At 50.7% G+C, this 12,944-nt stretch overlaps 1 protein-coding gene across 3 annotated transcripts in view; it reads left to right on the forward strand.

Annotated features, from left to right (window-relative positions):
- The window catches only part of rnls (renalase, FAD-dependent amine oxidase), a 28,318-nt gene extending 21,568 nt beyond the window's left edge, over nt 1–6,750 (forward strand). For 2 of the 3 annotated variants that reach the window (XM_077000227.1, XM_077000230.1), the window contains 2 exons: nt 1,753–1,928; nt 6,251–6,750. In XM_077000227.1, coding sequence (XP_076856342.1) covers nt 1,753–1,928; nt 6,251–6,403 — 329 coding nt within the window. In that variant the 3' untranslated portion in view covers nt 6,404–6,750. The remainder of the gene's footprint in view (nt 1–1,752; nt 1,929–6,250) is intronic. The other variant, XM_077000228.1, reaches the window with a different exon arrangement.
- The last annotated feature ends 6,194 nt before the right edge of the window (nt 6,751–12,944 follow it).

Consider the following 12,944-nt stretch of genomic DNA (forward strand, 5'->3'; position numbering starts at 1 on the left):
TGACTGGTGTTGTCTGCTGAATGAAGAGAGTTCTGCAGCTATTTTAGCCCTCTGTAAAGACAGGCAGTACTGTATTACTGTGAGGGGAAGCTGACAGTTCTGACTCATGATCATTAAATTAAAAACTTCTGAATGCGCTTTCGTGTGGAGGTTTGATTTTTTTTTATTTTATTTTTTTGAGATGAGGGTATTAATATGAATGCAGGGCACCTACAGGGTGAGTTATTTTCTGCTGCGCACTGCCTGCCTGCTCCTCACCCTGTGAACTTTGTGACCCGTGTTGCCCCCTCCAACAAATAAGTGACTCAACCAGCAGGCGCATTGCCAGCCCTCTGCCCACGTGCTGCGGCCTCCTTCTCTCGCGCACACGCCCCCTAAACTCGCGCTGTCTTTCTCTCTCTTCCGCCCCCCTTTGCTTGGCTTGGTGCCATGTGCCTGAGTTGTTTGACACTGGATTCCAAAGCGAGCCACTCTGCCTCGGTCTTGCGACCACAATGCCTTGACCTTCATGCTATTCTTTATAAAGGTAGTAGTTCGACTTCATAAGTAGATACGCTTGCGCACTGAGCCTGCGACAAACCCGTCGCGACGTGCGAAGATTAAATCTAAGTCTGTATCAAATAATTGTGCCCAAACATTCCTTTCTGTACATTAAATCATATTAACTCGCCACGTACTATCGAAGTAATATCGCAGGTTCGCTGATTTATCCATTTAGGCCTGTAATTGAAAGTGCAGTGACAACACTGAGTTTATAGTTAATACAGGCGTGATGAAGTTGGCCGGTAGATAAGAATGAGCGGCAGACGAGAGTCGGTTCACCTCTGCAGCTCCGTGATGTGAGTCATATAACCGGGACGCCCTGTTCCTGTGGTCGGCGTCCGATTGACATCGCGGTACTTTTCCCTCAACTTTTAACGAGCAGATTACAGTTTCACCTTTTTAACGGGATAAAGTAAAAAGATCCTTTTCATGGATCGCTATAAAGTCGGTGTGTTGACCAGCTGAGACTGCCAACAACCTAAATATTTATATTCGCTCGGTCCATTCAGCGACGTTAAGCCAAGCTCGTCCTTTTCCTGGTAGTCATTTTTAAAAATCAACATCAGCTTGTAGGTACGTGGCGATTCCGTGCCGAGGGCGGCCGTCGGTAAGAGATTAGCTGAAGACGCTTGGAGTGGCCGCGGATGAAGTCAGCGGTCTGGAGATCTGTGCGTATATGAAGCAGCACATTCTCTGGCACGACAGAGTAAAGACGGACGTGTCACTTGTCAAAAGCGTCGCCTCTTGTTCCCGCCACCGATATATTCAACCAAGCCTTGTGAAAAGTATTTTCCCGTCATCATTTAGTTGATGACCAATGAAATGGTTTTGAAATAGCTCGGTATGGCAAGGAGATTCCTCTCCATTCTCAAGTAGATTATTGAATGAGTAGTTTATTGTTATTTTGGTCAGAAGAGATTGCGACATTTTCAACCCTTCTCCCTGCTCATACTGCAGCTGTCAGAACCGCTATTCATCGTGCTCTGCGTACCTCTTTAGCTTAAGGTATAAACTCGAATCAGGGAAGTTCAAAACTTCTCTCGTTTCCTCGTTTAACTTAGTATTGGAGCATGCAATGCACGTGTGAATACGCATGCATGTAAAGACACTTATTCTTACATGTGTGCATACAAAGGACCCTGAACATGCGCTTTGTTTGATAGGTGTGTGTGTGTGTGTGTGTGTGTGTGTGTGCGCGTGTGCGTGCAGTGTCAGAAGAATGTGGCCCCTCTGTGGTGGTCCACACCACTGTGTCCTTTGGAATGGAACACATGGAGGACACGGCTGAGGAGGTGCAGCCCATAATCCTGCGGGAGCTACACAACATGATGCCTGGCCTGCCTGAGCCCGAGAGCACCAAGTGCCAGAAATGGAAGCACTCCCAGGTGAGGGGAGAGGGAGGTTCTCCCAGGTGAGGGGAGAGGGAGGTTCTCCCAGGTGAGGGGAGAGGGAGGTTCTCCCAGGTGAGGGGAGAGGGAGGTTCTCCCAGGTGAGGAGAGAGGGAGGTTCTCCCAGGTGAGGGGAGAGGGAGGTTCTCCCAGGTGAGGGGAGAGGGAGGTTCTCCCAGGTGAGGAGAGAGGGAGGTTCTCCCAGGTGAGGAGAGAGGGAGGTTCTCCCAGGTGAGGAGAGAGGGAGGTTCTCCCAGGTGAGGGGAGAGGGTCAGGGAGAGGTCATCCAGTGATCCCTCTTTCTTTTCTTACCATTTGCTTGGTCTGTTTGCCAAAAAAAGATTAAATGAAAAATGTAATCTGACGTGGTAGTTATGATCAGGTCAGCAAGGCTCTCTGTATACCTCAGTATGCTGTGTGTATATGACCTTTGTGTATTTTTGTGTGTATCTTTGTAATTCCTGTTTTAATATAGAAACTCTATAGGAACTCTTTCTGATGGAAATCCTGTCTGATCTTTTGGAGATTCCAAGACTATAGGTCATAGTTTATTGGGGCAGCCATGCTTCAGTGATGAAGGCTTCGTGCTATACAGTGGAAGGCATATTTAATATTTAATATATTCATATTTAATAGTGTGCAGCGTGATGGAGGGCTGCGGGCCTTGGTGGGGAGAAACAGGCTGGTGTTGACAAATGAGTAAACTCTCTGATCTGACATCTGGAGTGAAAATGCACTATATTATACTTTAATGATGCCAGGGGGATCATTGCTGAGGCATTCAGGAAAGCTGTGTTCTTAGTGGTGTGCATGTGTGCAGATATGCATAACAACCCCCCACACGCTTGGCTTTCACACCCATACATTTACAGTAGTTCACTGTGCACCCTTTCTCACACACGTTTACATGGCCCTCTCTGTTCCTCTTGCACACACTCACTAACTCTTTTATTTTTTTCTCTCTTACTATTTCTTTCTGTCTCTCTATTTCTCTCTCTTCTATCTTATACATTCTTTTATTCTGTTTTACTATTTTTCTCTCTCCATTTCTATCTTTCTCTTTAACTCTATTGTATTCTCTATTACTCTCTATTTCTCTTTTTACCGTCTCTTACACACACTCTCTCTATTTTACTCTTTTACTCTCTCTTTCTATTTCTCTCACACTCCTCCCTCCACCCTCGCCCCCATGCTGGGCTCCTCTGTGACACACAGAGCCGGGCCCCAGCTTAAGGTCAGAGGACATGGAACATCTGTGTGGGAGCCCAGATCTCACTGAGGGCCAGAGAATGGGCCAAGGCCTGTCTGGGCTAACACACTCTCCTGTACACATACACACACACACAATACACACACATGCACACCAGGTCTGTGTCAACCACACTCCAATGGCAGAGAAGAGTTAGTACTGGACTGCATGTTTCGTATAAGCCCACTGAAGCTGATTGATCAGGACGTGTGTTTGGCAGCCCCCCGTTCGCCTGAACATTAACCAGCCGCTACGTGTTCAGCGCGTGTCAGTGGAGGCGGCTCCTCCAGGCTTCTTAGCCGTCAAAAAAATCTCTTAATTGGTTTTAGGCGATTGGTAATGCGGGTCCTCTCACAGCAGAATACGGGCGACGACTTTCACTTCTATCCTGCTGTGGAGAGTGCAGGGAGAAGTGAGTGGAGAGAACCTTCGAAGCCTTCGTGTCATTACATAATGGCAACCTGGTGTGACTCGCCCAGGAAATGTCACAAGCGTGACTTGCTTCATGTTGTCACATGTGTACACAATCGCTCTGAGTCACCCGCTGCCACAGTGCATGCGTTCAGAGGAGTGCGTGGCCATGCTGGCCACAGACGAGCATGTGTGGTGAAGGACCGGGCCCTTACGGGAGGTGCTGGAGCCTAGGGCCTCTCTCCACGGGTCCCAGCCAGCCTAACGCACCCCTCTCATACTTGAACTTCACAGCGTCCACCATATTTCTGTACGGCTTGTGCTAAGAGACGGACACGGGTCAGAGGTCGTGCCCCTGAAAGCAGCTGCTCAGCTGCCTGCGGCCGGACGTTCCAGAACCCCCGTACGTTACCCCCCCAGTTTTGGAGATGTGCGCACTGGAGGAGTGCGATGGAGGAGTCAGCCCTGCTAATATCAACTTACCGCTGTAGTAAACCAAACAATTTGTTCTTGGCCATGTTTCAGCCTGAACGTTTATCATTTGATTTACACACAGATTACTGTTTAAAGATACAACAGGGACGAAGGGGGTGTGGGTCGTGGGTGGAGGGGGACTTCTTTTCGTGGGTGGTGGATGATGGTGCGTTGTCTGTACCGACGTCTATTAAAAGCCCCAGGAAATGGATACTATTTCCTCGTCCTTAGCACGCAGCACCTCGATGTTTATCAGCCGCAGGGCTGGGGCCAACAGAAGCGTCCGTAATGGGCCGCAGGCCAAGCAGGAATGCACTTACCCCCAGCGCTCGTTAGCACTCCGCAGTTTGGCTTTTACCGTCAAAATCCTGCTTTAGGAGACAACGGTGCTAAAAGCTTTCCGTTCCATAACTAACAGTCTATTCGGAACACAGCCGACATTTGTTTCGAGTACGTGCACCCCAATGGCCTCTGGGGTGCCTGTCTGTCCCAAGAGAACAGGAACGTGAGGGCTGCTTTAGAATCGCCAGCTCGGTGCGTGTTGCGGAAGGATGGGTCAAAGAGCCGTCCACGGTGGTGCTCCAGGGCAGGTGGGCAGATTGCATTTAGCGTGTAGTAATGGGGAGTGTTTCCCATCTTTCTGTGTGAGTCACTTCTGTGTTCTTTCACGTCTGAGCCCACAGGAAGACTCCTCCCTCCCTCCAGCTCACGCTCTCCCGCTGTGCCCAGAGATTCCGTCTCAGCTTACCTCCATGCCATCCCATTTCTCAGGCTTTTTACCTTCCAGACTGTTCTTTGAAAGGGCTGAACCAATGAAAGTGCCTCTCAGCTAGCGGCTCTATTTTTAACCTCTCGCCACAGACTTCTGACAGTAATGAGGAGAACCACCCTAGACCTCTGACAGACTGGTAGGGTCATTACTTAAAATCAGAAAGTAATTGATGCAGGTGCAGTCAGGGGTTTTAAACAGAGTTAGAGCTCTGACAGTGAACATCCTTAAACACTGAGCGTTTAGCTCTGGGGTCTGTGGATGTAAGAACAAAACTGTTGGGGGATAAAGTGTCACAAATCTTCCAGTGCTGTGGTGAAGGGTGCAGGTCCTGCAGAAGGTCCCGCAGAGTCTGGGTCCAACCCCAGCTGTTCCATATCTGACCTGCAAATCGAGGTTCCATGACTGAAACGAAAAACGTGTAGGAGGTCAGATGCTGAAGTGCACAGGTTGGGTCTTCCTGGTTTAAGGTGTGCATTGTGCTTCAACACGGGTGTCTAGAATCGTCCTAGAGTGAATCAGTGAAATGGATGCTTTTCTGCCTTGCGAGTCAGAGCATTGAAAATTGTGCTTCTCAGCCTTGAGAGTCAGGGTGCTTCGGGTTTAGGTTTCTTTTCTTTTTCTTTTTTTTAAACCATCTCTGACTCACATGGTCCGACTTGCCCACTATTTTCCACTTTAACTCGTAATTCAAAGTAGCAGCAAGGCTCTGCGGCGCTCACCCTGTGGCGTTCATCATTTGACCCCTGGGCACATGACTCAGGCTTTCTTTCCCACGGTTGGCCCTTCTCTCCGGGGCCATTCTCCTGTGCCTATGTTGGACTAGTTTACAAGCCAGAAGCTACAGACTTCAACTCAAGTCTCCGGTTGCCATGAGCGCAGGTCGCCCCGGGTGCGCACCCACAAAAGGGGCACCGTGCTCGGTTGCAATCATGCCATCAGTGTTGTTGCTGAAAGAACTACAACTCCATCCATTCCACCAGTGTGCCCCCTCCACTGAGTCCTATGGAGGAGTCTGGAAGGTTATAGCTGTGCTACAAATAAACAATCAACAATATAAAAAAAACCAGTAATCGTCCTGGAGTGTAATCACAATGTAATCATGGTTGATTTACATGGCTTAATAAGTATCAGCATTTTTGCTGTAAATGTCCTATTTTTCTGTTTCTTTAGCATTTCTTTCACTATGGTGAAAGCGTTCTAGAGTCCCCCATACTGTGTGGCTGTGCACATGTTCAAACGTGAGTCAGCCGTGGAAACCAGGCTACCCAGCCTCTCTGGAGGCATGACGTATCTGGGACAGCAAGTGTGCGGTCCCGCTTAATAGCACCAGCTTGCATCATCAGCTGTTGGAAGGTGGGATGCTACTGCAGCACTAACCTCACACCTTTTTCTGCTGTCTTGTGCTGTAATCAGGTGACGGGACCGGTGCCCGACCGGCCGGGCCACATGACGCTGAGCTCCGAGCCCCTGCTGGTGTGTGGAGGAGATGGCTTCACACGCTCCGATTTCGACGGCTGTGTGGAGTCTGCCCTGAAGATCTTCGAGGTTCTGAAGACCTCGCTCTGAAGTTTGGGGGATGGGGTTTTGGGAGGTTGGAACGAGCCCCTCCCACATCCAAACAACGCACACAGGAGTGTCTCATCTGGGGTCGTGCAGATGCGTTTGAGTTACAAAACCTATTGCAGCGTCTGCTCTAGAGCCAGGGAATTAGGAAACTGAATGTGTGAGGAACGTGTAGCAGGAGAAAATAAGATGATCCCTTAAATTGGTGTTATGTAGGGCTCAGCTCAGCTCCACACACAGGCCTCAGGCTACATTTCCTGACATGCTGTAACTGTTACGTGTGCCGTAATTTCAGTCATGCTGAAATGTAATAAAGCAAAAGAATTAAAAGGTAATTCATGCAAATCTGATCCATTTGGTGTGTGCAATCATGGGGCATCGGGGTTGGTGTGGGGGGCTGGGGAGGAGTGGGGTGAGGCGGCTGCCCGAGACGAGAGAGCAGAGCCGCTGACCGGCTTGCGCGGCTTAGAGGGGCTGCGGCTGGTTTGTAATCTGGGACAAAATGTTTGGCAAGCAGCACGGGGAGAGAGCCCCATCTTAATCCAGTCGTAATTACAGCCTGGTGGGCCCCAGGCCCAATGCACAGCTGGGCCTGTATACCTCGTACTCTCTATCTAGCTATCTCTCTCTCTCTCTCTCTCTCACTCTCACTCCCTTCCTCTCTCTCCCTTCCACCCCCCCAAGCTCCCCCCATCTCACTGCTGATGTCAGCCATGGGATTATGTTACACTACTGTTCTCACCCTCTGGAGGTTGTACTATCATCACTATGAGGAGAAAACAACAGATCAGTGGGTCTGTTAGAAGACTAACAGGCACAGTTCCCATAATGCACAGTGAATTGTGAATGCGGTGCATCTGACTGTTAACTAATACTCGACATTGGTCATTTGGATTGGCAAACAGTGACATCTACGCATATGTGGCAGCAGATATCTGCTATTATTGCTTGACCTACTTCTTTCTGGCTTGACTGCAAAGGAATGGTAGCCTGTCTGTGCCCACGGAGCCCAGTTCGAAAGCAAGGTTGTGCGACGACGACCTCTGGGAAAGAAGTCCGAGCGAAGAGACATAGAGGATACTGAAAACCGGGAGCTCGGACCGCTCACGAAGGGGCGCAGGCCCTAGACATCGCCACTCGCGCCCAGGACCAGACACGAGTGCTGTAATGCGTCTCCCTCTCGCACCCTCTGATGTGCACAGATACCGGGCTGACCTGCTACAAAGAGCAAGAGAGGGGAAGAGGAGGAGGGGAGGGGGGGATTGAGAGAGTGAGAGCGCTTTCTCTAATGGATGCATAATTCATTCGAGTCATCCTGTGAGAAGCGGCACTCGGCTCCCGGGGTTGCAGCTGCCTTGCCCCGGTGTTGCATCAGCTGTCTCTCGCTCTCATTAATGCGTGCGCCCATCACTGGCTGGGGGTCTTTGATCTTTTTATAGCAGCTGATGAGAAAGAATGGGTTATGGATCAGCACTCCACTCGAGGGGACGGGAGCACGGGGGCAGCGGGGGGACGCGGGGCGGAGCGGCACACAGCCCGACCGCCAGCTGCTGGAGTGGAGCCGAGGTGGGGTCGGGTGGGGTCTCCTGCTGGGAGGAGCAAGGAGGCTGTGGTACCTGACAACGTAGCACTAAGATGGGTTCGCGTATTTGGATCATTTAAAGTGTTTAATGAGCACATTTTGTTTTTTTGAGGTTTAGCAACCCGTCCGTGGTGATGAGGCCAAGGACAACAGCCCAGATCTCCCCCTTCTCTCTGTTCCTGTTAGGTTGTGGGGGGCAGGGGGTGTTGTTTAGCGTATGCAGGAATGTCTCCAGACGTCTGCCACTCTGTGCAGATCCTTGATGGGTGCACGAGCACCGGCGGAGGCTGCGAGTGGTGCCGGAGGTGCGTGGGTCTCCGGGCCGCCTGACCTACTTCTGCAGTCCCCTACTGACAGGCCAGCAAGCGCACACACCGATCTGCATTTCTGCAAAGTCACTGGCAGATGGCACCGGAGGTCGAATAGATACCATTGGGTTAATCCCTGCCAAGTGCTTACATTAGGGGCTAATACGTATGGAACCCCCCCCCCCCCCCCTTCTGAAAGCCCGACCCCCGTGCGGAGGCCGGCCGGGAGTGGAGTCATGTGGCTCATCTTTAGGTGGACCCCCCAGGAGCTGCATGAAAGGCCCAGGCACCGTCCTCCGTGTGCTGAGAGTGGGAACATCTCTATGGCTGCATTCAAGGGCATAACTAATAGCATTTATTTTCCCTCCTCTCTCTCCTCCTCTCTCTCTCTCTCTCTCTCTTTCTCTCTCTCTCGTATTTGGCAAGGAGCTGGGGATGTTTTCTGGGAGGAAATGAAAAGAGATTGAGGCTGGGTTTAGGGATATGAGGATCCAGCGTGTGTGTGTGTGTGTGTAAGTGTGTAAGAGGCAGACAGGAGATTGGGTTGTTTAGACTTCTCTCCGTCTCAGATCCCAAGGGAGCTGAGGCCTGTTTAATTAGAGGGGCAGTGCCGTGGGTAATAGAAGCTCGCACCACTGACGCGCTCTCTCCCTCACGCTCTCCCTCTCTCTGTTTCAGTCTCTTTTTTCTTCATCGCTTCAGTCTTCTCTTTCTTAATTTGTGTGTGTGTGTGTGTGTGTCATTCCACACGTGGCATGGTACTCTGCAGTAAATACCCAGCAGTTCATATTCAGAAGCTCCGTACTGACCTGGCAGCTTAGCAGCGGGGCTACAGTATCCCCTCTGCCTCAAAAGCGCCTACACAGCTGACCCGTGCAACCACACAATTGTCAATACCTCATCAAAGTTTACCAAACCAGATCAACAAAGTCTGCGAGGTGCCGTGTCAAATCCCGCGGCCTTTGTCAATGACAGGACTTAAGTTCTTTGAGCGTTACCAATTCATCAAGACTTGGACATCCAGCTAGTGAGGATCTCCCGCATCCTGTGGCGAGTTGTTCTGAGAGTGCAGTGAAGATCCTTGAGTTATTCTGTTCTTTGAGCTCCATCTGAAGGACCCATGCTCTCTGTCTGTAGTGAAGGGGCAGCTCTGTGAAGGAGTTTATTGCTGCCACTTGTTTGCACAAGCCCCACAAAGAACTCTGCACCTTTTTTTCCTTGTCTCCCTGTTCCTCCTGCAGCTGTCAGAGTTGTTTCAGTACCTGAATGTTTCCTGCCCTGCGTTTCCTCGAAGCAGAGGCAAGGTCACCTCGTGTCATCACCAGCGTTCTGATCATGGAGCGCTCAGAGCACAGGCCACTCTGTCAGGGAGAGGGCTCACTTTGGGTCGGTGTCACAGCTGGTCTAACGCTGTCCTTTGGACCAGTGGAAGGCACGGGCTAGCCGGGCCCTGTGAAACAACACACACACACACACTCTCTGCTTCTGTCAGTGTTTTTCACACTCTGGCCCACCCCGAGGCCGCAGTGATCTTGCGGTCAGAGTGGAGTGCGAGTCTCGGCATGGGCTGCGTGCGTCCGGTGGAGGTGCACCCTGCGTTGTAGTGGAACTGTGTGCGTGTGCAGAACGAGAGAGAACACACTGCTGCCTGAACACATACGGCTCACACCACACCCACTGCTGCAAAAGGAAGCATGCACGCTCTCAGGGGAGTGGAGTCATCCTACACACACACACACACACTTGGGCACACACACACATCAATTAATGTCTGTAAGCCTGCCACACCACATACTTCCCCACTGACTGCAGCCAGACAGCAGAGTTCCTCAGAACAGTGTTTTTTTTTCTAGGTTTTCATTTCTTGTTTCTCAGGACTCAGTGGGGGGATGATGTAGAATGGAGTCATAATAGCATGCAGGCCCTAATTAGACAGTGTCACAACTCCCTGAACTTAGATAGGCGTGTGACAGGACGGCGTGCCTGGCGAGAGTGACCGCACTACTGTGTATGGTTGCACGCAGAGTGACTGACGTCTAAATGAGAAATGCGTGCGCTGCCCGCCAGTCTGAAGGAAAATTCTAATGAGCAGTGGAATGTTTGCACTGGTACTAATTGTTTTGGACATTTTTAAATCTCTCTTCTTTTCTCACTCTTTCTCCCACCTTTATCTATCTACCTTACTCTCATTTCCCCTTTCTCTCTCTCTCTCTCTCTCCCTCTCTCTCTTTCACTGTCTCACTCCTTTTGTGCATGGTATTGGAGGGAAAAGTGTATTAGCTTCTAGCACATCAGTGGCCACTTGACCAGCACCCCCTCAGCTGAGATTAGGTCAGCTCTCTAACATACCCCCTCAGATGAGATTAGGTCAGCTCTCTAACATACCCCCTCAGATGAGATTAGGTCAGCCCTTTGTAACACACGTCCTCAGATGTGATTGTCAGCCCTTTGTAACACACGTCCTCAGATGTGATTGTCAGCCCTTTGTAACACACGTCCTCAGATGTGATTGTCAGCCCTTTGTAACACACATGGTCAGATGTGATTAGGTCAGCCCCCTGTAACACACATGCTCAGCAGCCTGGTCCGAATGCTCCAGAGTGGTTTTGTGTGGAGGCCGTGTGCATTATTGATCTATGCTCCGCTCACCTCTCAGACAGCCCAATCCGAGCTCACTAACCTTTTTGGCGTACGAATCAGCCTTCGGTCTAAACACTGTATTGAACTTTCAAAAACCCGTCAGACTGCATATTCCGAGCCCTCGCCAGGTCAGTGGCATATGGAACCTTTATGAACCCGCGAGCTGCTGTGTGCTCCGACTCTGTGCAAATATCTCTACAGAGCTGACATCTGTGCACTGTACCCTGTATACTCCCTGTGCAGATAAAAAAGTTCTCATGGGTGTTAAAAACAAGCCAACACAGGGTACTGGGTGCTAACTCTAGCTCTCTTTCACACCCTGCTTTTCAAAAACCCACAGGGGCAGGAAGTGTCATGTATCAACTCATACGCCTGATGTTAACCACAATCTGTGTCAGTAGGGGTGAAGGTGAGATTACTACCAAGCCCCAAATCAGAGAAACACCTTTGGCACTGACTGACCGTCGCTGGCAGGACGCTCCCCATCTGTCTGTCTTCAGCTGGGCCTCATCTTTTCTCATCTGGGTTCTCGAGCGATTGACTCTGGGCCCCTTTTTTCCACATGGCTGTCATCACGTACTTTTTTTATTTTCATTTTCATTTTTGGTTTTTCTGGCTCCAACTCCAGCCCACAGTTTATTCATAGCTGTATGTATATCCTGGAGGTGTACACTACCTCATAATCTTATTTAATGTCATGTGGTGAACTGCTGTAAAGTTTGAGGTCATGAGATGTTTTGACTTCACTGAGCAAGCGAGCCTTCCCATGTCTGTCCCCTTGTTGCCTGTGGACCCCCTGTGTGTTCGTATTCTTTTTCACCCTCGTTACTGACATCTGTTCATTGATTCGTGCTATGAGACGTTAATGTGTCATCCAGGAACACTGCACCTCCCTGGAGAGCTGTCCTTCTGCAGGCTGGAACTCCTACCCCCATCCGCCTCGGTTCATCGTGCCCAAAGCTGGGTTGAACGTGAACTCATGATGGTACATCTACAAGGAAGCTCAGTGACCAGTGTCGTAATAGTGTTCAGACTAAAATAATCCGTGGTTGTGAAGAGTGTGGGAGAGAGAGAGAGAGAGAGAGAGAGAGAGAGAGAGAGAACCTGCTGGGGTTTTTATGGCTGTGGGAAAGGCCAGCAGGTCACCCAAGTTTCGTCAGATTTTTTCTTCCTCAGCGATGGTGATTTCAGCATGTTCTTTTTTCCTCTGCATGCCTTGTTTCCTTTTACCCGCTTCCCACTGTGGCTCCACTACAGGCTGGGGAGCACAACCCCCCCACCCCCCCGGCTGCCACTGCCTTTGGAGCCCCTCCCTGCCCACAACAGCCCTGGCCCCTCCCCCTCCAGGCGTCAGAGGACGCCTCGGCCAGTGATGTGCTGCTGCTGGGCTCCGTGGGCTGCGGCATGTGGAGAAAGAGGGCGACGGTGTGGTGGGTCTCGAGTTTCATAAGACAGGACGAAAGAAACACAGGCCAGGCTGGGAACACCATCAGGAGCGAAACAGCTCGAAAGTGACAATGAGACCGATGGACTGTGAAATCGAGGGGGTTGGGTGGGCGGGGCACGCTTCCTTTTTGGGGTACCCATGGGTCCGATCCCAAGTTCTAGCTGAAATTAGTATCACAAAATCCCACTCTGACAGTGGTGTTTTAAAGGGCAGCAGGGTAACTTTCTGCATGGCAAACTGGGAGCTCAACCTCCCTGGCAGAGGAAGATGGAGGAAATGAGGAGTCCTCATACCAGGAGGTGGGACTCCTCTTTTTCTCCCAGCTTTAGGAGGCGGTGACTGAGTGGCGAAGGAGCGGAGTGGGGAGGCGCGGTGATGAGTGAACGGCGCTTGGCCCCCTGCTTTGCATGTTGTGCTCCAGAGAGAAGGGGCTCCGTGCCTGCCTTATCTCTTACACAGATGTTCTTCATCCACCGAACACGGAGGCCTGGACAGCCCTGCTGCCCTCCATCCCACACCTGATCTGAGCGAGACAGAGTAAGAGAGAGAAAGTGTGTGTGTGTGTGT

This window comes from Brachyhypopomus gauderio, chromosome 3 (assembly GCF_052324685.1).
Source record: "Brachyhypopomus gauderio isolate BG-103 chromosome 3, BGAUD_0.2, whole genome shotgun sequence".
Taxonomy (NCBI): domain Eukaryota; kingdom Metazoa; phylum Chordata; class Actinopteri; order Gymnotiformes; family Hypopomidae; genus Brachyhypopomus; species Brachyhypopomus gauderio.